A 25,554-nucleotide genomic window follows, 5' to 3' on the forward strand; every position below is an offset into this window, starting at 1 on the left:
AAGTTACTTAAAATCCTATTGAGGTGAATCAGAACAAGATACCAGCTTTGACCTTTACTGCCCACACTGATCTACTTATTAGAAATGTTCCAAAGCACCCCAAAACAGTACCATCAGATGGGGACTAAGTGTTCAGACACATGAGACTGTGGGTGGGGGAATTTCACATTCAAACCATGAACTGTGTTTAAGACACAGTCTCCCTTGTGTAGCTGATACCAAAATCCTCCTGCCTCAGTCTTCTGAATACTGAGATTAGAGATGTGTGAAACCAATTCAAGTTATCCTATGTGAGGTTTTTTGTTTGTTTGTTTGTTTGTTTGTTTGGTTTTGTTTTGTTTTGAGTCTTCCTATGTACCTATGTAGCTCAGAATTGCCTAGAACCTTCAAGGTTCAGATATTAGCCTTTAAGACCTTTAACAACCTGTTTTCTATTGATCTCTTTTTTTGTTTCAGCTACTCTACAGTGTCAAGTACAATATCTTTCTTTAGTATCTGACACCTTTATGTTATTGAGTCTTCCTATGATTTTAATTTTTGCTGAAAATAATAGCTCCAGATGGTTGAAAACATTGGGGAAATGGAGATATCAGCGATTCTGTCATGAAGTCTTACCTGTGAGAGGACATACAGAACCCTCTGAAGATTCATAACCCTAATGAGCTTTATACCTAAGGTTGCATGCATTTTTATATATATATATATATATATATATATATATATATATATATATATATATTCTTGATGAAAATGTATATATGGAACTAAAGTATTTTTGTCAAAGCCTGGGATTAAGTAAAAATGCTTTCTCCCATGCCAAACTGGACAAAGCTATCATTATTTTTGCAGCACTGACAATCAAGCCAAAAGCCTTGTATATGCAAAGCAGGCACTTTACCCCTCGGACAGACTATGTATTACAGAAGGGATGTGCCCATGATAGGAAGCCACATAGAATAGCCAGAGATATCCAGAAAAAGCCTGCCTCCAGAATTCAATAGCAGCAATTTATCAATAGTAACATGTACAATTTATTTTTGTGTGTGTGATGTTGGTGATAAAACCTAGGACCACATGCACGCTGTTTTAAACTTCTTCTGCAGATTAATACTTGCTGCATACATTGATTTATGGTAGTGATTCTCAAAAATTAATATAGATAGAAATCACCTGAGGACCATTTGGACTGCCTAGGTCTGGGAATGGGTCAGGATTCTCCATACTTGACATGCTTTTGGGGACACTGATCCATAGACCACACTCATGTTCAAGTATTGGTAAATGGATATTACGTGGCCACACTGACCTGAATTGTTAGGTCTATAAGCGTAAAGATGAGACCACAATGTAAGTGAATTCACTGCTTGTTTTGCAGTCCATGATGAGAATTCTATTCATATTTGTTCTCCCTCTTCTGCCTTGCTTTGTCTTCAAGCACTTAGATTTTACAGAAATGAACTATATACCTTTTTACATGGGTGCTGGAAATTTGAACCCGACTTCTCATCTTCCCAGCTCTGAAAAATTAACTCTTAAAAACCAGTCCTCAGCTACTGAATGGTAACATGGGGGTGTGGTATAAATCCAAGTCAGTGCTCCTCATATCTACTTACTTTAATCTCCTCTCCCCACTCAGTCAAACATCTGCTAGAGAAAGGCATTGTCAGTCTCTGAACAGCAGGTTACGACAGCAGCAAAACTCTTCTATAATAATGAACAGGGTGTCTGCGTCCTTGAGTTCCCCAGAGACTGGATATCCATCTCCAGAAAGGGACTGCCATTTGTTGTAACAGCGGCCCCAAAGTCTATCAGTAATGAGCCAACTGACTGAAAAAGGTACTCTGTGGTAAAGCAGGATGTTCTGTCCTTTGGCCAGGGGGAGCCAAGTGTCCACCGGCAATGATGTTCACGCATCTGGCTCGCTCTGCCCTTCTTCTGACGACTCTTCAGCCCTGCACTCCACAACGTTAAGGTAATTTAGAGGAGTACTGAGTCCGCAAGTATAGTTGACAGCCGTGGTTGGACCTTCTGCAGAAGCATGGCTACCTCCTTAGGCTGTGAAGAAGGGTAAATGCACGGGGCTTTGTGCACAGTGCCCGGCTATTCCAGCAGGAAAGGCTAAGGACGCCACAGCACGCTGCCCTTCGCTGCCACAAGATGGGGGCCGGCCCAGACGCCTGAGCGGCCGTTGCACCTCAGCTGTCTACAGAGGCCACGCCCCCTCACTCCCCTTCCCCACGGCAGGAGGTGGTGGGCGTGGCCTGGGCGGTGCTTGCCACGTGATGGCGGCGGCCGCTGTAAGCAGCGCCAAGCGGAGCCTGCGGGCGGAGCTGAAGCAGCGTTTGCGGGCCTTAAGCGCGGAGGAACGGCTGCGCCAGTCCCACCTCCTCACTCAGAAGGTACGAGAAGGCTGCGGGAGTTAAACGCCTGGAAGCTTGGGCTGGCTCGCGGGTCTGCGCAGGCGCACCTCTCCCCCTTGCGCGCGCCCTCTTAGGCGCATGCTCGTGGCTCCGGGCTGGCTTTGTAGGGCAGGGGGCGGAGCCTGTGGAGAGCCCGGGAGCTTCTGAGGGAGGTTGGACTCAGGCACGTTTGCAGTTATTTTGTTATAGTGAGGAAAGGCCTTGCTGTGAGCTTAAGTAGATGCAGAGAATGTCCAAACAGGCAGGCCCGCACTTCCCGGTTTACATTTAATTCATTCACATGTGTTTAATACCTAATAGTAAACCATTTTGCTGTGTATTGGGTTATAGAGATGAAAAAGGTGATTGTTGCCTCTTAAAGGATCAGAAGATCTAGCAGATGGAGGAGTCGAATGAAAAATTGTAGGACTGGGGATTAGGCTCAGTGATACAATTGTTTAAAAATGTGCTACATTTTATTTATCCCATACTTAGAACACTGAATTGGGGTCTGTTTTTCTAGTTTTAAATTGCGTCTTCCTTTATTTACTAGAATCTGAGTTTACCTGTGGGTGGATTAATTTTCACGTTGTGAGTTAACTGCATCCGCAGAGTCTGGTTTCTGCTTCTGAGTTAGGGTTGTGTCTGGAACTCGTTGCCTTCTTTCTTACGTATTTTTTCTTCTCAACTTTTTTAGATTATGTCCTTAATTTTTTTTTTTAAGAAAATAGCAATGTGATTGGCAACCTTTATTTATTTTTAGTTCATATGTATGAATGTTTTGCCTGTATGTGTGTCTGTGAGGTTTTTTGTGTGTGTGTGTGTGTGTGTGTGTGTGTGTGTGTGTGTGTGCATGTGCGAATGTGCCTGGTGCCTTTCGAGGTCAGCAGTGGGTGCCAGATCCCCTGAAAATATAGTTAAGGATGGTTTTAAGCCCCCATGTAGGTGCTATAATTTGTTTAGTTTGGGTTTTTGTTTTGTTTTGTGTTTTGTTTTGGTTTTGGTTTTTCAAGACAGGATTTCTCTGTATAGTCCTGGCTGTCCTGAACTCCCGTTATAGACCAGGCTGGTCTTGAACTCACAGAGATCTGCTGGCCTCTGCCTCCAGAGTGCTGGAATTAAAGACATGTGCCACCACTGCCCGGCATAGGTGCTATAATTTGAATCCAGGTTGTCTGCAAGAGCATTAAGTGCTCTTAAACTGCCGAACCATCTCTCTAGACCCAACAGCTCCCATTTGACTGCTCAATTGATTTCAAATTTTTTATTTTTTTTCTCATTGTGTTCAACATTTGTGACATCCAATCTAGAGTTTTTATTTATGTATTATATTTTGTGGCTTAGTTGCAGTTCTATTGCTGTGAAGAGATACCATAACCAAGGCAACTTATAAAAAGAAGCATTTAATTTGGGGCTTGCTTATAGTTTCAGAGGGTTAGACTGTAATCATGGTGGTGCGAAGCATGGAGGCAAGCAGGGAGGCATAGTGCTGGAGAAGTAGCTGAGAGCTTACATCTTATCCACAAAATGGAGGGAGGGAGAAAGGGAAAGAGGGAGAGAGAGACTGACTGGGTTTGTCATGGGCTGTGGGATTTTGAAACCTCAAAGCCCACTGTGGTGGTCTCTGTGATCATAGAGGCCAGAAGAGTGTCATCAGTGTGAAGCAAGAAAGAAGCCTGCCTCAACACGACTCAGTGGCGCGTGTTGGTTCAAACTTTTAGAGTCTGACAAAGGACACTTTATTTTAGGCATATTTAAGCACAGCACATTTTGAGAAAAAGTTTTCTGGTGCTTATTAATTCAATCCTGTCTATGCAACAAAGCTTAAGACACGGTTACATTGAAACTCTTTCCAAGGTACATGTGTCCTCTCCCATTAAGATGGATTGTATAGATTGACTACATGTGACATGTTAAAGATCTGGTGTGGTGTTGGTCATACAGATAGTGCAAAAGTCACCACCCTATTAACCTCTTCTGCTCCCATTTGTAAAGTACATGTGACAGCTCCCATAAAGATGGGCTCTACTGACTGAGGAGCAATGCTCCAGGTAAGCGTCTAGGGAGGATGACTGAGACAAACATAAGAGTATGGGAGAACCATGTGTGGTCTGGCCATAGAGATAGTTCAGAGGTCATCAGGCTATTAACCAAATCTATTCCCAGCCTTCTGGGCAGAAAAGAAATGATACATCTCTTCCTTTGAAGAGACAAACCTTAGTGTTTAACGTTCAGAGTTTCCCAGTGCTTATCTGTGAGCACAAGGACTTTGTGCTCTCTACAGCCCACCCAGAATGTCACACCTTCTACAAGAAGGTACACATCTCCTAACCCTTCTAAATAGTTCCGGCTGAGAGCAACACATTCAAATGGATGAGCCCATGGTATCCATTCTCATTCAAACCACCACGTCTTGATTACTAGTTTTTCTCTGGATCTTTCAGGAATTCTTATTAACTAGATAGTAAAAAGTCTAGATTGATCTTCTGTGTCTCAACATTTTTATTTTCTTTTTTTGCTAATTTGTCTCCCCATGCAGGATTTCCTCCTAGATTGTTTTCATTTTGTTAACCTTTTTTTTTTTGGTTTTTCGAAACAGGGTTTCTCTGTGTAGTTCTGTGCCTTTTCCTGGAACTCACTTGGTAGCCCAGGCTGGCCTTGAGCTCACAGAGATCCGCCTGGCTCTGCCTCCCAAGTGCTGGGATTAAAGGCATGCGCCACCACCGCCCGACCTAATCATGGTTTTAATTTCCCATAATCATTTCTTACTGATTCCTTTCCATAGCAGCCTATTGATGTTTTATAGATTCAGTTATTGTTTTCAGCTTGTCTAAGAAAACTAATTAGAATTAAAAAATAATCTCCATTCTTTGAATTATCTGTTTAGCACTGAATCATATTTTCTTTTCATTTTTCATTTTAAAAATCTTTCTATTTTGTATTTGTATTTTGGCTGTTCAAAATGGTTGAAAATCATTTATTGGCTATGTATATTTATGTCCTTTGTGGGTATTGGGCATTAACTGAGAACCTTGTACATGGTAGTGAAGCCTTCTACCACTGAATGAAACTCCTGGCCCTTCTTGTCTATACATACTTATGAATGAAAGTGTGTTAGCTACAAGATGCCTCCTGTTTTTGTAGACACTGGTCGGAATTGTAAGAGAAGAATGGATTCTGTCTACCTCCTGTGTCCATGTTTTAGTGCTGCTTTGTCTATAAATACTGTCTCGTTCTCTCTCTGTCTTTCAGGAATTAGTCAAATTTCTGCTTTATTGTCTTCATTGTTATGACAGGTTTCATTTTTTCCTCTCTTCTTAACAAATAGCATGTAAGTGGGCTTGAAGGCAGGAAGGAAAAATCCACATGCATAGTCTCACACTGAATTAGCTGTCTGCCTTACTGCTTATTCAGCTCCTGGGTTTCTATCCTCTGCTTTAAAGAGATTAAGAAAAGTACTTTCTCATATAGTAAGTGGTGTCAAAGCCTTGGGCCTCCTCCAAATCTGGGTTTCCCCTTTCCATTTGCTTCACTTATGCCAAGCCTTCTAACAGCTTTACAGCTTTTCAGAAACTGGGGGTTGACTCTTTTCCTCAGCCCTAGTCTGGTATGCTTTGCTGCACTTCTCTCTTCCCTTTGTATTACATGTAATTTGGCTTTCTTTACTGTATCTTTCTGCCAGTCATATTTGTAAGCTGTGTTTGTATTATCCTTCTCTTCTTAGCTTGGAGGACAGGGGAGAACAGAAAAGGAGTGGAGTTTAAAAAGGGAGTTAAGGGCCAACTTCTGAGTCTGGGTAAGTTCCTAGGGTTTTGAGCAAAACTTAGCTCCCTTTGCCTGATGAGTGATTCTACTAAATAAGGATTCTTACACTAGGAGCCCCTTGGCCCCATTTTAATGAACTTTCGGAACACCCAGTTGAACGGAATAGCCTTGGTAGAGACTTATAGGGCATGTTCTCTGTGGAAGCTTGTGGACTGGTTCCGAATCCTTCATTTAGGACACATAAGCAGTGACTGACTCACGACTTAACCTCCTACAGACTGAAGTGCTTAGTTGTGTATCACTCTAAATGTAGTAAAGAGGTCAGGAAGGTTAGGTCTTGGCTGGACTTAAAGGGGTAGAATTGGTGGGAGAAATGCCAAACAGTCCAAGGGCTAGAAAATTGGTGAGATCCAAATCTCAAAGAGAAAATAAATCAAAAATCCTCTATTAAGTCTCTGACATGTACTTGAAACTGGGATCACATCTGGAATTCTGAAGATAGACAGCTTTTCCACTTCATGTCTTCTCAGTGGGTTTCCGTACAGACAACAGGCCTACCAGAGAGGTAAAGGGATCATCAAATATGCAAATCTTGAGTATAGAAATAAAAGCCAGGTATCAGGACATAGCATTCACTCACTGTATCACTTTACTTGGAAAAGGCTATGACAAAAGGGAGAAATTGGTAGGAGGAGTTACTAGTTTATGAAATATATAATCTTAAAAATTATAATTGCCATCATTTCCCACTTAGGTGATTGCCCACAGTCAGTATCAAAATTCCAAAAGAATTTCCATCTTTTTGAGCATGCAAGATGAAATTGACACAGAAGAGATCATCAAGGACATTTTCAAACAAGGCAAAATCTGCTTCATCCCTCGGTACCGATTCCAGAGCAATCACATGGACATGGTGAAATTAGCATCACCTGAAGAGATCTCTTCACTTCCCAAAACATCCTGGAATATTCATCAGCCTGGTGAGGGAGATGTTCGGGAGGAGGCCTTATCCACGGGTAAGGCCTCATTTCTCACATCAAAACACTTACCTAGATGCATCCTATATCATCTGATCTTGGATGCTAAGCATGGTCAGGCTTGGCTAGTTTATGAGAATTGATGTCTTTGAATGTTTAGGTAATGTCATCAGAATTTTCCTTCTAAAAATCCTCTCTCTCTCTCTCTTTCTCTCTCTCTCTCTCTCTCTCTCTCTCTCTCTCTCTCTCTCTCTCTGTCTCTCTCTGTCTCTCTCTCTGTCTCTCTCTGTCTCTCTCTCTCTCTGTGTGTGTGTGTGTGTGTGTGTGTGTGTGTGTGTGTGTGTGTGTGTGTATGTGTGTAAGACAGGGTCTGGCTTCAAACTCTCAACTCCTGCCTCTTCAATGCTGAGCTCATGGGCACATACATTTCCTCTCTGGCTTCTACCAGATATTTTCATCTATTTTATGTCAGATCTATTGTATGTATAGGAAGATAAGACCCTGTACCTGAAAGGACTCACATTGTACCTGGGGAGACAGAAATTGTATACTAATAAAGTATCCCAACTTGTACTATACATCAAATATAAGTATCAAATAAAAAGATACTGAATATTGAAATCATTGAAACTCAGGGGTTGGTCTTGAAAATATGCATTCCCAACACTGGCTTATTCATTTTCATCCTTTGCTCTTTATCCATGCTGTGTTTGTGGCGTCAGTGACTTTTGCTCCCAGGACACTTGCAACCCAAGTTGCAGTGGCATGGAGAATGAAACTTTAGAGTCTCTCAGTTGTGGTCTGAGGCAGAGATCCCTGCTGTTGTTGGTAGAAATGTCTGAGCAGGCAGGCTTGCTGTTTGTTACCTCCCAACATCACGTTCTCAGTGTGCAGTTTTACTTGCATCAGCAGTTTAGACTCTGGCAAGTTCAGTGCTAAAGCATAAATCCAGCTTCTCAGTGTTTGAGATGAGCTGATTGGAGCTCAGATTGTCTTTGCTGCAGCCTTTGTGGTCTGCTCATCTCCCTGGTTTGTCTCTGTTATCTCAGTTTAGAAGGGAGTAAGCTTGTGTGCCCTCAGTTGCAATGATAAGTTCTCAAGCAAAAATTTCACATAAAGCATTCCTGTTTTAGGTTTACAACATAATAACCCAGCTGGCAAATGAAATAGAGAGGCTGTATCTTTACTGAATATAAAGTGAGAGCTGCCTAGACAATTCGATCAGCCGGGGGTTCTTCCACTGAGAATTTATAGTCTGATTCAACCTTAATCAACTTGGCTTAAGTACAAGTGGGATAATAGTGGTACAGAAACAGAAGACTACACAGAGCAGCCAGCCCTAAATATCTCTGAATTAGTGTCTTTAGGAGTCAATCTGTCTTTGTTGTGACTCTGTTTCTGTGATGGCTTCATATCCACTGTGGCCCATGGCAGCTTGGACTTGGACATCATCTTATCAGCTAGAATTCCCAGCAGAAAAGAGCGTGTCTTTTCTGGTTTTCTAACAGTTTCAATAAAATCTTGGTCCTAATTCTCATTGCCCCAAGTGGTCATCTCCAAATTAATCACTATGACTAGACCCGGAATTGGTTTGCTGGCTCAGGCCTGGGTTGTCATTGACCATTTTTATTTATTTATTTTTTTTTTGTGATCAGGGAATAGGACCTATAGCCACCTCTCCAGCCCTCCTCAACTACCAAGCTGAATTGTGGGGCTGAGGTGAGAGTGACATGTGTTCTAGAACAAAGAGAATGGATATGACATTGTCAGAAGTCAAACTCCCCTATACTATTAACAATTTATGAGGTCCTATAGAAAAGATTCTTGCCTATAACTTTTAGTGATGGTTTTTCTGTCTGATTTTTTTGCTTTGAGGTATCTTAAGAATTCATGTCTGTGTGAGAATACCCAAGACACAATTTAAATAGGTAGCTGCAATGATTTTATAGTGCTCCACTGTAACATTTTACAATAATTAAAGGGGCACTGTCAAGGGCAAGGTCTTTGAATATACCCCTCCAGGTTGAGCAGGTCAGTACGTTGGGGGAGGCTAGGATTAGTTCATTGAGAGTAATTCATGTTCAGTTGTCCCATTTTCTTTACTAGGACTATGTGGTACCTGTAAAATTATGGTGAAACTTTGGGCATGGGTTTAATAAAAGTCTTTGACCAAGTCTTTATATATATATATATATATATAAATTTTTTTTAATGAGAACTTTATTATAGAGAACTTACAAATAAAAAAACACCTTGACAGTAGGCCTAAGAAATTTGAATTTTGTCACAAAAAATTTGAAAATGTTCTCTTACTTTGTTTTTTTTTTAAGATGGTGTGGTGGTTTGAAAGAAAATGGCCCTCAAAGGAAGTGGCACTATTAAGAGATGTGGCTTTGTTGGGGTGGGTGTGGCCTTGTTGGAGGAAATGTGTCACTTTGAGGTAGGCTTTCTGTCACTGTGAAGAGGGCTTTAAGGTCTCATATAGCTTAAGCCACAACCATGTCTCAGACCATTTTCTCCTGCCTGTGTGAGATATAGAACTCTCATCTACCTCTCTAGCACCATGTCTGCCTGCATGCTGCCATGTCTTGCCATGATGATAATGGACTGAACCTCTGAAAATGTAAGCTAGCCTAATCAAATGTTTTTCCTTTATAACAATTGCTGTGGTCATGGTATCTTTTCACAACAATAGAAACCCTAACTAAGACAGAAGTTATCTCACTGTATAGCCCAGGCTGGTCTTGAATTCACAATCCACCTGCCTCAGCCTTTAAGGATTATAGACCTACATAGCCATCTGGCTGGTAAATATTTATTAAGCACTTAGTGCAGTGGTTCTCAACCTTCCTAGTGCTGTGACCCTTTAATACAGTTCTTCATGTTGTGGTGACCCCAACTATAAAATTATTTTCATTGCTACTTCATAACTGTAGACGAATTTCTAAACAGTCTTATTAAATAAGAAACACAGAGTCAAATACAGGATAATAGCCCAAGAGATCAGAGAAATAGTGAATAACCATGACTAGCCTTAGCTTACCACCACACAGTAGCTTCCCTAGAGAGAACTTCTTCCTGTCTAACCTGTGCTTTTATTGCCTTTCTGTTCTGCCTTCTCATTGGCTCTAAGCCCAGCTGCATCACTTCCTTGTCACTGCCTGTGTATACAGAGCTCCAGTCTCTATGGTTGGTACTGGAATTAAAGGCGTGTGTCACCACGCTTGGCTGTGTCCTTGGCCACACAGAGACTCTGCCTGTTATGTAATCAGAATAAGTATATTACCACTGTCTGACTTCTGTTTTATGGCTCGCTGTGACCTCTGATCTCCAGGCAAACTTTATTTATTAACATACAAATAAAAATCACATTTCAGCACAAATAAAGTATCACCACACATAACTGTAACTTTGCTGCTTTTATGAATTGTAATGTAAATATCTGATATGCCACCCCTGTGAAAGCATTGTTTGACCCCCAAAAGAGGTTGCTACCCACAGACTAAGAACCACTGAATGTCTATGAGAAGCATGATGGAGAACTAGTTCTCACAGTAATGGAGTTAACTAGCCTGTTGTTCTCACAGAGGCGGGGTTTTGCTTGCATGTCATAGCTCTTCTTTGAGCTGTCCTGTTCAGCTTTGTGTTAAACATCATGATGTCCCACCATTCCTTAATTCCACTTTCTTAATTTATTCTTTATTCTATTTCTGTTTGTAGCTAGCTTGTGCCCATAAAATTATCCTTGTCTCTCCCTTTTAACCATCCAATTATCGAGTATTACCAGATTTTTCTTTGTAATATATTCGTGTGCAGTGTGTGTGTATGGTGTGTGTATATGTGTGTGTACCTTGTGTAGGAGTAGAAGCCAAAGGAGTGTGTTGCACATCCTGCTCTGTCACTCTTCCCTTATTGCTTTGAGCCAGGGCCTCTCACTGAGCCTGGAGCTAGGCTGGCCTCAAGCAAGCCCCACTGAATCTTCCTGTTTCTTTCACTTCATATTGCTGGGTTACAAACACAACCATACCAGGCTTTTTACATTGCTGCTAGGGTTTGAAATCAGGTCCTCTTATTTATGCAACAAGCATTCTTAGCCACTCAGACCTTTCCCCAGCCCCTCTTTGTAAAATGTTTATCACCTGCTTCTAAGCCCAGCCATCTTTTGTCTCTAGGTTTTGACTCTTTACATCTATTCCCCTAGAATGAGTTTCAAACTGGTTCCCTGATCATAGTGATTCCTCTCAGATGCCTTTTTACACAGCTCACCCATCTGTTAGGTCTTGTCCTGTACACTATAATGATCTCTGTCTCTGGCTGGCAGTACTTCCTGCTGATCTGTTGTGGCCAAAAGCAGGGACATTGGATAACTCCAAAGTCCAGACCACTGTTTGAGCTAGTCTTTCCCCATGCTCCCTGCTCCTCCCCAGAGCAGTGTGCTTCCTTTCCTTCTCTCACAGCGCTCTACTGAAGGACAGCGTTTCCTAACAGTTGACAGTGAGATTCAGGACCGATCTGATCTCTAGTTTTACTCCTTTCTAACTGTGTGACTTCAGTCCCTGAACTCCTTTGAGTTTCAGACATCTCACCCAGACATGGAGCTCATGAAGCCTACCGATGGGCTGTTGCAGAGCTTCAGAGAGAGAATGTCTGAAAGGTAATAGTCACATAGTAGGTGCTCAGTGAAGGTGCCCTTGCTGCTGTGGCTGCCGTTTTGCTGGGGTTGAGTTGTCATGCACATGGACCTCTGTGAAAGTGAGGCTTGCTGTTTTCCAGGCTAGAATGTGCCATTTGTTTCTTCAGGATAGAACATTACTGTCTAGTGCCTGAGATCACTAGCTCTCAATTGCAATCTGTGTTCAGTTCCTTACCAGTTGGGCAAATTACTTAATATCTGAAAGCACCTGTGATTTGGGAGTAATAAAGCTGTTTTGTAATGAGGTAAAGTAGGATGATATACAATTAAATGCTACACAGTGTGTTGTCATGAGGAATCAGTAAAATGCAGCCATCATCAAGTGCTGAGTATTTTCCTTGCCTGCTCTCAACACCCTAGTCTTTTTCTTCTGTGATTCTTAAATCCTTGGCACTTACCATTAATCCCCATTCTTTATTAATTCCTCTTGGGAGTATATTTCTTTTTGTGCTAATAGACTTGGTCTTTTTAGGGGATGAGATCTTGGTCTCAGGTACTCTATCATGTGGTTTGTAGTGTATATAGCTATCCTGGCAGGAATGAAGACAGGTCTAAGGAGAGATGCAGGTGCCCTTTCCTCCAGCTATCAGATTACTGAAACAGTGGTTCCCCAAGAAAATGGAATTTCCCTGGAAGAGATGCAAAAAGCTGAAGCCTGGTGCCAGCTAGAGAAGGAACTTGTCTCCCAGGAAGTGATTTCACACAGTTCTGATAACTTTCCAGACTACCTTGCAGGAGAGACTGGAGCTTGAACAGTGATGGGGCAATGACCCCACCTTGAGTGGAACTGCTCATTTATACACAATTCTTGCCAGCTGTTCAAACATAAACTTTGGGGCTGGTGAGATGGCTCAGTAGGTAAAGGTTGCTTGTCACTAAGCTGAGGATTTGAATTTGACCCCGAAACCCATGTGGAAGGAGAGAACTGACTCCTACAACTTGACTTCTGACTTCCTACATGTTCTGTAGCATGTGTTGCCCTCCTTCAGAACTAACTGAATAACTAACTAACTAAGTAAGTAATGCATGCAAGAAAATTAGTGTAAGCGTCATTGCAGGACTTGAAGATGGGTTGGGTGGGCTGGTGTTCACTGAAGCTCTATCTTTGTTTTTCTTCTCAATGTGGCCACATTGGATTACTCTTCTTTCTCTGCTTTTTATGATTGTTGAATTGACCTGTTGAGGGCAGTGACTGAGCCTGACTTGTTCTAGTTGCGAGGGTCTGTGCTCTGACCCTAACAACTCTAGCAACATGTTGATCCATTCTGGAAATTTCTTGGTGAATCCACTATTTATTATAATTCAAAGAATGCTCATATAAATGAATAGGTTGATCAATCCATGAACAAAAACCTGAATTTTTTTTTTAATTTATTTTGCAATACAATTCAGTTCTACATATCAGCCACGGATTCCCTTGTTCCCCCCCTCCCGTCCCCCTCACCTTCCCCCCAACCCCCCCCCCCCCCCCATTCCCATCTCCTCCAGGGCAAAGCCTTCCCCACAGACTGAGGTCAACCTGGTAGACTCAGTCCAGGTAGGTCTAGTCCCCTCCTCCCAGGCCGAGCCAAACAATCCTGCATAGGCCCCAGGTTTCAAACAGCCAACTCATGCAATGAGCACAAGATCTGGTCCCACTGCCTGGATGCCTCCCAAACAGATCAAGCCAATCAGCTGTCTCACCCATTCAGAGGGCCTGATCCAGTGGGGACCCCTCAGCCATTGGTTCATAGTTCATGTGTTTCCATTCATTTGGCTATTTGTCCCTGTGCTTTATCCAACCTTGGTCTCAACAATTCTCGATCATATAAACCCTCCTCATTCTCGCTAATTGGACTCCCAGAGATCCACCCAGGGCCTAGTCATGGATCTCTGCATCCAGATCCCTCAGTAGTTGGATGAGGTTTCTAGCACAACAATTAGGGTGAAAAACCTGAATTTTAAAAGTTACAAGCAATACACAGGAATAGTTTTATAGATGCTGAGATTTATTTATTTATTTGTTTGTTTGTTTGTTTATGTCATGTGTGAGATGTCAACATTATCCCTGGGTTTGGCAGGGACCTTCCTGGGAGATGGTCTTGGAATTTATCTTCTCTCCAGGCTGGTTTTGGGAAAGTCACTGAGTTAAGAGAAACATGGAATGCTCTGTGGCTGCTGATGCTGGCTTACCTGCAGTGGAGGCTGTGAATTAGCATGGATACCTTGTGTATTTGTTATGTTAAAGGTTTGTTGAACACAACACATTTGTTTTGTTAAAGGTTGGTAAGAAACAGAAACTGTTACTGGAGTGTTTAAGGTCAAAGGCATGGGTTCTAGAAGGCTCAACAAACCAAGCTTGACCACCTGTCCCTAATTCCTCCATTAAAGAGACAAGTCATAGTGAAAAGTAGAAAAGACTTCCTCCTCCGACTGGCACCAGATTTTAGCCTTTCTATCCTTGCAGCATGGTATTACTAGAGAAATTCCTTGGGGGTGAGTGTTTCAATTGTCTGATAGCCACCGGGATGACCACAACTGTCTCTCTTGAGAACATCTTTGCTCCTGCCAGATGGTTACAGCTTGTTTGTGTCAAGGTGGCCTACTCCACCAGGCTTCTTTCTATAGCCCAGAGGTGCACTGAGATGGTTGCGAGGCCCCAGTTCAGATGAAGATAACACACCTGCATGTATCTCCTCTTTTGTAGGCCAAACAAATGTGTTAATTGTTAAACTGAAAGCCTGGGGTGGCCCCTAGGCGCAAGGACCAGGCCAGACTGTCACAGCTACCACATTCTCAGCCAGCTAGTAGAAACTTGGGGACACTGAGCACAGATGACTGTCATCTGCTCAGGAGAACTTTTGGTTTGGGTGTAGTTTTTAGTGAACAAAGAAGTACGTTGCTAAAGATCACACATGGTTTGTTGTGGTTTGTAGCAGTTCTTCTCTTACAGGAAGTGTGTTTGCAAACCTTTAACCATCTTCTTAATCCTGAGATTCGAAAAAGAAAAACCAGTTCAACAATTTTGAGCCAAATTGGAAGCAAACTTTAGTCAAGTACTGACCAGTATGGACTCAGATCAGGACCACTCCCTAGAATCTCAGAGAGTGGCGGTGAGACACATGTTGTAAGGCCTTTTTAAAGGTCAACTCTATTCAGCCGCTGTATTTCCCATAGGGCTTTGTACAACCCCCAGCATTCCAGGAAGTTACCTGGTCTTTGGGCAGGTGGGGCTTACATACCGAGTCTTACAATGTCTCTTTTACACAACAGAAATGTTATTCATTTATTTTATTCAAACTTTTGAAATAGATTGTCTTAGCGAAAAAGAAATCAAACAGTGGTCATTTTCATATGTGCTTTTGTACATTTATCTGTCGTGATGGCTTCCTTCTCTGGACCATAGAGAAAATTTCCTTCAGATTTAGGCCTTCTAGAAAGCAGAACAAATTCTTACTGTCCTTTAGTCTCCCGTGTATTCCAATGAGTTAGCGGTAGCCTAGAGAGGTCGAGTGACTTATTAGAGGACACAGGCAGTTAACGAGAGTGGGAGGTCATCCAGTTCTCTAGTTTTCCGTTCTAGTGCATCTCCCTTTTGCAGTTAGGTCTCAGGTAGCCCAGGAATGTATAGAGCTCACTATGTTGCTGAGGGTGACTTTGAATTTATGCTCCTCCTGCCTCTACCATCCAGACGCTTGGACTACAGGCATCTGCCACCATGCCCAGTTTGTGCAATGCTGGGAAGCGAAATAGGTAGGTACTTTATGAATTGAGCTGTATCCCCAACCTACCCTATGCCCCACTCAGTGCCCTTTGAACTACTTTTCCAAGATATTGTTCATTGAGATCGCTGTTCTGCCTGCATTTTCCTTGTCTCTAGTGCTGTTCATTAGAACCATTGTACATGGAACAGGTACCTTTGGTGATTACATTCAATGGGACATGTTTTCCCTGAGGAGCAACTTGTACAGAGTCCTATATATCTAAATCCATACTGCTCATGAGTTAATCTCTTTCTGTAGTCATTTTGTACTCAACCAAGCACAGAGAAGCCAGCTTTGGCTTTTAATTTGAATGGTAAGTGCACTCATGTTAGGTTTCCCTGGATCTGTTCCAGAACGTTCTATTTTATCTTTTGTAGCAGCAACTGTAGAATACATTCTGATTTTCCCAAGTGGCAATTTGCTTCTGGTTAACTCCCAGTGCATTGAGATTAAAAGGTCCTTCCCTTAGGGATTGTGGCCAAGCCTTGCCACGTGGGTTAGCCTGCTGAATGTCTATTCAGGCACAATGATTCACTGAATGTGCTATTAAACATTTGATTTTCTTTAAAGGACTAAGCCAGGTGACTTAGAACTCTCTCTAAGTAGAACCTGAAGCAGTTAGAGTACTTTTCCTATTCCTTTCTGTAGTTAGAGTTTCCTTTCTTTTTTTTTTTTTTTTTTTTTGGTTTTTCGAGACAGGGTTTCTCTGTAGTTTTGCGCCTTTCCTGGAACTCACTTCGTAGACCAGGCTGGCCTCGAACTCACAGAGATCCGCCTGCCTCTGCCTCCCGAGTGCTGGGATTAAAGGCGTGCGCCACCACCGCCCGGCTAGAGTTTCCTTTCTTATTGCCTGTGATTGAGACATTAAAATTACTATTAGGTTTAAGTTTCTGTACACATTCAATTATTAGAAGCCCCAGACTTTTAAAAAGAAGTTTGAATTATAAGTAAACCAATTAATAAAATTTGTTATAATATATTGTAGCATTTTTCTAGGACATTGAGTTAGAAAAAAATTTATTTTTAATTGAAAAGTCACGGTAAAAGGAAATTTTAAGTAAACCTTGTCAGTAAATGAAAGTTTGCCTTCACCCCTGATGACCTTAACAGACACTGAATTCTTTTCTACAGAGAACTGAAGCCTACTCACTAGCTGCTGTTCTTTAAATGTTCCTGCAAATTTGACCTTATCTCAACCACATAGCATTACCTACCACATAGAAGTTGTTTTTATTGCCTAGAAAATAATTCCAGATTCTATGGCAAGGAAGAAAAAAAGAGATGTTTAATAGTCCCCTCCCCCTTTTTGGGGGGGCAGGTCTCTGCTTTCATTCATCTGCTTACCTTGACTTACCTTCTTTATCTGACTGCTGGAATCTTTCATCTTTCTTTTGGGGAAGTGGAAAATAGAGTCTATATAACCTACTCTAGTCTTGAACTAGATAGTGTCCGGGTTGGCCTTATACTTAAAACCCTGAATATCAGCTTCCAGAGCTGAAACTGTCTGTGAACCACTCTGCCCAGCTCCTGCTCAAATCCTAACCATTGTTATGTCCTTGACCTTATGGACTTCTGATCCTTTGCCTAGCAAGTACTTAGTACTTTGATTTCAGGTGTGTACAATTATTCCTTGTTTATGCCATACTGGGGCTTGACCTCAGTTCTTGTCTTCATGCATACTAGGCAAGCACTCTTCTAATTGAGTTACCAGCTTGATTTTTTTTTAAAAAAAGAATTTTAGTTGTTGTCATGAAGTACTAACCATGTACGGTGTTTATTGAATGATCTCTTCTTCTGGTAGAGTCACAGCTGGGTTTTATTCCTAGCATAGTGTAATAGGCAAGTAAACTAGTCTAGTGATGCCTAACACAGTGGTTCTCAACCTTCCTAACACTGCAACCCTTTAATATAGTTCCTCATATGGTGGTGACCCCCAATCATAAAATTATTTTTGTTGCTACTTTATAAATACAATTTTTCTACTGTTATGAATCATAGTATAAATGTCTGATATGCAAGATATCTGATATGTGACCCCTGTGAAAGCATCCTTCGACCCCCAGGTTGAGAACCGCTGGCCTAACTCTAGAGAACATTGAAACATCTGCACTTCGTTCAATAGATTTATTTTCTACACTTCTTGCTCTGGTCAGCATGCTGAGGGGTTACAGATGTAGAGAGCCAGGGGTCCAGTGGACAGGTGGGGTGGGCAGCGCAGTGTTGGTAAGGGTGATTGGTTAAGAAAGAAAGGGCTGGTCAGGCATTAGCTGCGTGAGACACAGGCTTTGGACATTCAGAGCTAGGGCCAGGGAGCTTGAAGAAAGTTCTTATGTGGACAGGGATGTGAAGGGCACAGCTCTTCTTCCCCTCCCCAAGGATTTTCCTCTCCTTTCCTGTTCCTCTCTCCTACTGTCTCTGTCTTCCCTATGTTTTCCTCAACTCCTTGCTTTCTCCCTTTATCTCCTTATTATCTATCCCTTACCTGCTCTTTTTATAAGTCATTCAAGAAATCGATATTTTTGTCCTTGGTATTAGCTTGTAATATTTCTCGATTCCTTACTCATTTATTTTCATTCCTCCCTGTATATTAATACAAAGGTAATAATACTTAATATTTTGATATAAAATACTTTTGGTCTCATTGTTATCTGATTTATTTAATAGTATTAGATGCTTCATTGACCCAAGCAATATTTAACACTATTAAATGTCCTAACCATTTTCTTATCTATTCCCCTTGAGTAAGAGAATATTGGCACAAATACTTAAGAACTTTTGGAATTTATTAAAAATTTCTTTTTAGGTTAATATATTTGATTATGCAGTCTGGCTAGTAATGGCATTGGATTATAAGAAACAGAAATCTTGTGAAGTACAGTTTAAACAAGGAAAGGGCTTATTTATTACTTGTTTTTTATGCAATGAGAATAGAATTTCAATGGCACGTGATTATTGACACTGGCCTATCAGTTTAAGGAGATGAAAGAGTGGGCTACCATTTTCTTGGCAATTCCTTCCTACTTGTGAAATGGCTTCTATGGATCCAGCCATCACATCTGTAGTGAGCAAGAAGGAAAACGGAGCTGATGGCATGGTTGAATGTTAGCTGTCCCTACTACAAGAAGCTTTTCTGGAAATCCTTACATCTCATTGGCTTTATCTATAACAAAACCTAAATATAAGGGAATCCAGGAATTTTCCTTTGTTTATTTTTATACAGATTATAGAATGGTATTGGGTCAGTAGATAACAGTTCCTATCAGTCATAGTTTTGTAGACTTGCAAAACAATCTGTGTTTTTTGTCTAGAGGACAAAGTAAGCTCTATGGTTGTATATTCAGGTGAATTCATTCCTGGGCTTATAATTGACATCACCTAAACTGGAAACAGCCACAGGAGCAAGAAGACACAGCCTTGCTATGGCTCAGCCTGAGGATTACTTCTCAGAGTTCTCCACTCGAGTGAAGCCAGTATTCTTGACTTCATCACAGAAAAGTTTTATAGGATGAACAGTTTGCTACAGTGTTGGAGTTTATTAGAAAGGTTTTTAATATACATTTAATTTACAATATTGAGAGAGTAGGGTGGAGGGGGAGAAGAGGAAAGGGAGACAGAGACAGAAATACTCATTTAGGAAAAAAACAACACACACCCAAGTGTAGGCATGGATGTCCCAATGGAGAGTTGCCCTTGATGTCTTAGGATAGCTGTGTAAACATTCTGGTGACTTTTCAAGTTACATTATTCCAGGTCTAGAGAGATGGCTCTGGTTAAGAGCAGGTACTAGTCTTGTAGAAGACCTGAGCTCAGTATCTAGTGCCCACATCAGGCAGCTCCAGCTCCAAAGGGTCCAAATCTCTCTTCTTGTCTACACAGGCATCTGTACTCATATGCACATACCCACACAAAACTAAAAATTGTAAAATAAATCTTTCAAGTTAAATTTTCAGTATTCAAAGAGTTTAGAGAGTAACTAAAGATGTTTTGGTATATTTGTTCTCTGGCCAGAAACTTCTGTTTTGTAAATAAAATAGTTTCTGAGGTACATTGAACAGGATTACTGGCTGATAAGATAAAGGCACAAGTAGGTCCAAAGAGTCAACAGAATTTGTAGCATAGTATCCTCCATGTGTCCACGTACTTCTAACCTTGCTTCTGCACATTTCCTTTAGTGTACTGTTAAGTGTATTTTAGCCAGGTTATACTTGTTACTATTGTGTGTACATTTTTCCTTTTTATATAATGGATATAATATGTATTTTCAATGATATAAAGAGAGGAGATAAAGTGTGTGTATAGTGTGTGTGTGTGTGTGTGTGTGTGTGTGTGTGTGTGTGTGTGTGTGTGTGTTAGTTTTTTGCTAGATAGTGCCTGGAACTCATTATTTTCTTTATCTACTCCCCCCCCCCCAGTGCTGTGATTACACACGTGTATCACAGCTGGTTACTCTATTATACTTTAAAGTGATGATTTCTGTTGTATAGAAAAGCATAGCAGCATAGACTTTTTAAATAGGATCAGGAGTTTCTGAAAGAATTTTAAAAATTATTATAATCTTAAATTATTTCTCAAGTTTGGGGAAAACAAACATTGAAACTTTGATTTTCTAAGAATCATGTATCCTTGATGAACTGTTTTCAAAACGAGGTGTGCAAACTATAGTTTCCAAGGCTATTTCTTAGATGAATTGCACACTTTTCTCCAAGTCCACCAGATGTCAGTGTTTCACAGATGTATTAGTCTGAAGCAGTGCCTTTGTCCACAGTCTCCACATTCTTGTGTCCCTTAGTCAGTTGACAGTGTAGTAGGAATCATTGAAGTGAGAGTCAACTGGAGACCATCCAAGTCAGCCTTTTACCTTTGGTAAGGGAATGGGGCTCTGTGGGAAACGATTCATCAAAGTCACAAAGTGAACAGTGAAGCCAAGCCAAGTGTTTTTGTTTCTAAGACTCTCCATCTTCAGAAGTTGATTAAAAATAGGTACCAAAATCATGGAAAATAAAAATGTATAATCCAGAATAGAAGCCCCATTTTGGAGGAAAAAGAGGCAAATGCTGTTCCATTTGTTTGGGTATATAGACAGCAGTTCAGTTGTGATGAATAAGTTGCTAGATTCTTAAACTGTATAATTAGTTGGAACCATCTGAAACAGCTGGCTGGATATGGAATTACTGGATGTGAAAGTGACCTTTGAAAACGATTCTGTTCTTTATCTGAGTCGTATGACACCAACGTCAGTACTTTTCTAATACCAGTAGAATAACTCCCACATCTTCTCTGCCCACAGCCTTATCCATTGCCTTGGAGAAAAATAATACAAACCATTTAGTTCTACCTGTGTTGAAAAACACTATGGAGGAATTCATTATCTTTTTAAATAAATGCATGGGATAAGAGACAAACCATGTTATTTTCCTTCTATGTTATGGCTAGAGATAAACCAGTGCAAATAAGGGAACACTTAGACAAAGTCATAGAGAGGATGATACCCATTTTAAGGAAACACCTCATCTTTAACCAGCACACAACAGTTTTTCATAACATGTAAAGGAATGTAAGACATGTAATTGCTAGGCTCCAGAAGGTTCTCCCTCATTATGTAATGAGCACCTGCTGTATCCCTGTTGACCCAAGTTCCCTGTAGGGGAACTCCTTTAAGCTTCTGCTTCTAAGGTCTTGAAAGGGTCTTTAAAAGAGTCAGTTGTCTGGTGGGATACATGGGGATACAAGTTACTGGGGTCAGATTACAAACTAGTAGCCAGCAAGGACCTTCTCCCGAGCCTTCCTTCAGCGTGCTCCAGGGAACGTGGGAATGCTGTGCAGTTCCATACTGCATTTTCATAAGGAGTGGGTTTGCTTATGTAGGAATATGTTAATGTAGCATTTTTAAATGTTAGGAGTGATTTTAGTCTGTTTCTGTGTAGTCTTAAAGATGCTTCACACTGGTCCCGGGCCTTCTCCACCTCACAGTGGTGTTTATTTTCCTTGGAGATTCAATTGGCCTCCCATGGCCACTCATGTTCCCCTGATTTTCCTGTCAAGCTGCCCCCAAGGGCTTGCCTGGTTCTCCCAATGGAATTTAGTGGGTTTCTTTCCTAGGCACTGGCGGTACTTTTCTATATGTATGCTATGGACCTGCTGTCTTGTTTTCCAGAGGCGACTATCACTGTCCCTGAACACATGCCAAGCTCTCCAAATCTATGCTTTGGCTCATTTCGATATCACAGGCCATCACTGCCCCTCTTGCAGATTCCTGGAAGTTCTATTTTTCCAGCACCCACTTCCTTAATGTCATTTTCCTGGACTTAACCCCTTTGCCAGTGGGATATAATTATCTCCTTTCTGTATATTGCCTTGGCACTTACATTACTCTATTCCTATTACAGTTTAGGTACAGTTTAGTTTCTTACACTCAACTTCTTGGGCATGTTTTTAGCTGAGCGAGTTGTTAGTCCTTATTGGTATATACCTTTCCCATGCTCTTTGTAGTTCTTTGGGTGGGGCTGACATTGTATTCATTGAGTTACTAATTATGGCTATTTATTGACTTGATTGCATTGAATTTCTGATAGAATGTCAAGCTTTGGGAATTTTTTTTTCTGCTTCCCCTTTCTTGTCAAGCTGGTTTTAGGGTGCATTAAAGGTTTCAAGATGAAGTTTTTTACCCACCAGAAAAGGATGTATTGAAGCAGATAACAAGGCTAGCTGGAGTAGAAAAATTACCACAGTTCATTGGAAAAGGATGTTATAGAGATCTGGGTGATACTATTTCATAGCATTATCTTACTTTAACTTAGGTTTTGCAGCAGTAAAAGTTGTTCTGATGCACAAGGATCATATCAGGTGAGCTATGAGGCTTCCGATACATGGAGGATGAGAGCAAGCTGGAGGAATATACTGTAAGTCTAGTTACGTTTGCTGAACCAGAGATCCTGCTGAGCTTTCAAGTATCTGTTAAACATTTGAGTAAAACAAGAGATAGAAGCCAGCAAGCAGTTTCCATTTTGCTAAAGTCTCGAGGCTGAGGAAATTGACAGAACTATAACTGACTAGGATAAAGAATTTGTGAGCTCATCATGTACAAAGTAAGATTGATAGCAAGAAATCCAAAGGTACACTTACCCTGTACCTGGAAGAGATGCTCTTCATTACTCTAAAGCAGTGGTTCTCAACCTTCTTAATGATTGCAACCCTTTAATACAGTTTTTCATGTGGTAACCCCCAACCATAAAATTATTTCATAAGTAACTTTATTACTTTTATGAATTATACTGTAAATATTTGTGTTTCCAATGGTCTTAAGTGACTCCTGTGAAAGAGTCATGTAACCCCCCAAAAGGGTTCCAACCCACAGGTTGAGAAACACTGCTTTGAGAGTAAGCCACATTTTAATTCATTAGTGATGCTGGTAGCTTCCACATGCTAGGGAAACACTCTCCTATCCAGAATCTTAGCCCTTCTCTTCTCTTTTGTGCTACCTCTCCTATCATATTTATTATTATTATTGTAAGGAAGCACATAGTATAAAATCCACACTTTTGCCCTTCTGAAACACTCCATTCAGCAGTGTTAAGTTCATTCAACTCTTGTGCAACAGATCTCTGCCAGGCCATGGTGGTGCAAACCTTTAGTCACAGTACTCTGGAGGTAGAGGCAGGTAGATCTCTGTGAGTTTGAGACCAGCTTTGTCTTCTGAGGAAGTTCCAGGACAGCCAGAACTACAAGTACACAGAGAAACCCTGTCTCAAAAAAAAAAAAAAATTCATTTGGGGACCTGAAACTGCCCACTGAAAGATGACACTCACACCAGATGATCCCCCCTCCCAGTCCTAAGGAACTGGTTCTTCTTTCCATTTCTGTGATCTTGACTGCTTTAGATACACATAAGTGGGGTTGTAAGTATTTTGTCTTTCTGTGATTCTCTTATTTATTTCTCGATTGTGTTACCCAGAAAAAGAGTTCTAAGAATCATTAGCTTAGATTGAAGAGTTTCTATCATCTGCTTTTTTTTTTAAGAAAATCGCATAACCAGAGGTTACTCAGGTTAGAAAAAAAGCATAGGAAAATCATTTATTCATTTCTTCCTACTTTTATTATCCTGTTTGGGGCCATCTGACCATGAATATCTCTCAAACTCAGTATCAAAATAACATTTAGGAATGCTATTTGATTAGATAATACTGCTTTTGTACTTTTTTTTTGCATTGAAAACAATTTAATATCTCCTTCCATAATATTTATTTTAGTCCATATTTTCTAAGATAGGATGAACTGAAGTTTGATTTTCTCTGCCTTTAAGCCGTAAGGGAGATGGCTAAATCAAAGGCTGGCAACCTTTCCTGTGAAGGAGCAGGTAGTAAATGTTTGGGGCTTAGTGGCTGGTACTGCATCTGTTTCAGACTGACTCTTCCTTCTGTTTTAGTGGCAAAGTAAAGTGTGGCTGGGTTCCAGTGAAGCTTTATAGCAGTATTTGGCTGGTAGGCTGTGGGTTGCAAACCTATGTAGTTAATGAATTGGGGGGTGCAGAGATGGCTCAGTGGGTAAGACTGCTTGTTGCACGTGCAAGCATGAGGACTGAGTTTAAACACCCAGAACCCAAGCAAAAAGCCAGGCCTATTCTCGCAGTACTGTGGGAAGGTGGAGACCAGAGGATCCCTGGTACTTATCTCTACCTCAACGGAATAGAGTTGAGAGTGATAGAACATTAGCTGTCCTCCTCTGGCCTCTACGTGCCTGTATGGGGACACACCTACACATACACACTACATACATGCCACACATACATGCACCATACCCACACAGAATTGGTTCACCTCTTCTCACTTTGGTTCTTGGTAACTTACTTGGTGTTTTTCATATATGGTTATGATTGTTGTTCATAGGGATAGCAATGATGGTCGTGATGTCTAATAAAATACTGTCAGATAATTGCTACGTGTTCCCTGTTATCTTAATATTTGAGGCATATTTTCTAGATAAGGTGTTGGTCAAGATATAATTAAATTTTTAAGTGCTTAAGAAAATAGTTAACATGATTTGAATTGTGTCTTCTGGTGGTGAAGACTAGAAATATTTTAGAATATTCCTACACACACACACACACACACACACACACACACACACACACACACACACATTTACTAAAAGAAAATAGCTGTGTTCTGTTTTTGCATTGCCTTGTCTTGGGAAGATGTGAAAAGGCATCTATTTACCCCACATGTAGCACTAACACCAACCAAAGTGAGGATTCCACCCTAGTCCAATGTGGTAAACCATTGAGTTTGTTTATTGGGCTTGTTTATAGGAACACAGGTAAGGGGTTGCTTACAGGAGAGTGGGTGGTCCCCATATAGCTACATCACTGCAAAGTCCCTCTCCATCATGGATGGTGATGTCATGAAAGCTGTATCATGGAGTCCCACTTTCAGGTAATCTTCCTCTTTTTATATACCATAGCATCACAGCCGACTTGTGGGAATGAGTAATGGCTGGAATCCAAGATGAGGCTCTTGTGGTCATCCTTCGCCTTTTTCTGTTGGGGGTTGTCCATAGCTCTGCTACCATTACATAGACCTAGGTTTCATTGTATTTTTGTTCTTACTTTGTTACCATGGCTATGGGCCAAAGTTTTCTCTATTCTCTACTCCATTATAGCACTGGGACAGTCATTTTATGTCCAGATAAAACAAACAAACAGATCCAGCAGTGTTTGATCATAAAGATGAGACATAAAGTAGGAACTAAAAATTATCTAAGTCTCCATACCCAGAATTAAGATAATAACCATGTTTAAGTCTGTTGGTTAACTTCCACTAGACTCACAGACTTTTTCTCTTTCCACTTGATAAAAACCCACAAAGGGCAACTTAGTGGACATATTAGAGACCAGAGGATGGTGAAGCATGAGCTGGAGTGTTAACGCTGTACCCCGTGCAGCACCCACATTCCTGTCCAGCAGCCCTTCTAGCTGCTACACT

At 41.0% G+C, this 25,554-nt stretch overlaps 2 protein-coding genes across 16 annotated transcripts in view; one reads left to right on the top strand and one right to left on the bottom strand.

The window, feature by feature from the left end:
* LOC128096610 (uncharacterized) overlaps nucleotides 1–1,728 on the bottom strand; it is a 116,638-nt gene extending 114,910 nt beyond the window's left edge. For 8 of the 11 annotated variants that reach the window (XR_008213686.1, XM_052716445.1, XM_052716399.1 and 5 more), the window contains exon 1: nucleotides 1,614–1,727. Coding sequence is in view for 1 of the 11 variants with exons in the window: in XM_052716390.1 (XP_052572350.1) it covers nucleotides 1,614–1,661 (48 nt within the window). In the remaining 10 variants the exon portion in view is untranslated. Of the gene's footprint in view, nucleotides 1–1,613 lie in introns of all 11 variants that reach the window. The other 3 variants (XM_052716407.1, XM_052716464.1, XM_052716390.1) reach the window with 3 other exon arrangements.
* A 554-nt stretch (nucleotides 1,729–2,282) lies between these two features.
* Mthfs (methenyltetrahydrofolate synthetase) overlaps nucleotides 2,283–25,554 on the top strand; it is a 266,405-nt gene continuing 243,133 nt past the window's right edge. For all 5 annotated transcript variants that reach the window (XM_052716485.1, XM_052716501.1, XM_052716510.1 and 2 more), the window contains exons 1-2: nucleotides 2,283–2,399; nucleotides 6,919–7,180. In XM_052716485.1, the coding sequence (XP_052572445.1) occupies nucleotides 2,283–2,399; nucleotides 6,919–7,180 (379 nt within the window). The remainder of the gene's footprint in view (nucleotides 2,400–6,918; nucleotides 7,181–25,554) is intronic.

Source organism: Peromyscus californicus, unplaced genomic scaffold (assembly GCF_007827085.1).
Source record: "Peromyscus californicus insignis strain IS unplaced genomic scaffold, ASM782708v3 Scaffold_11__1_contigs__length_118956290, whole genome shotgun sequence".
Taxonomy (NCBI): Eukaryota; Metazoa; Chordata; class Mammalia; order Rodentia; family Cricetidae; genus Peromyscus; species Peromyscus californicus.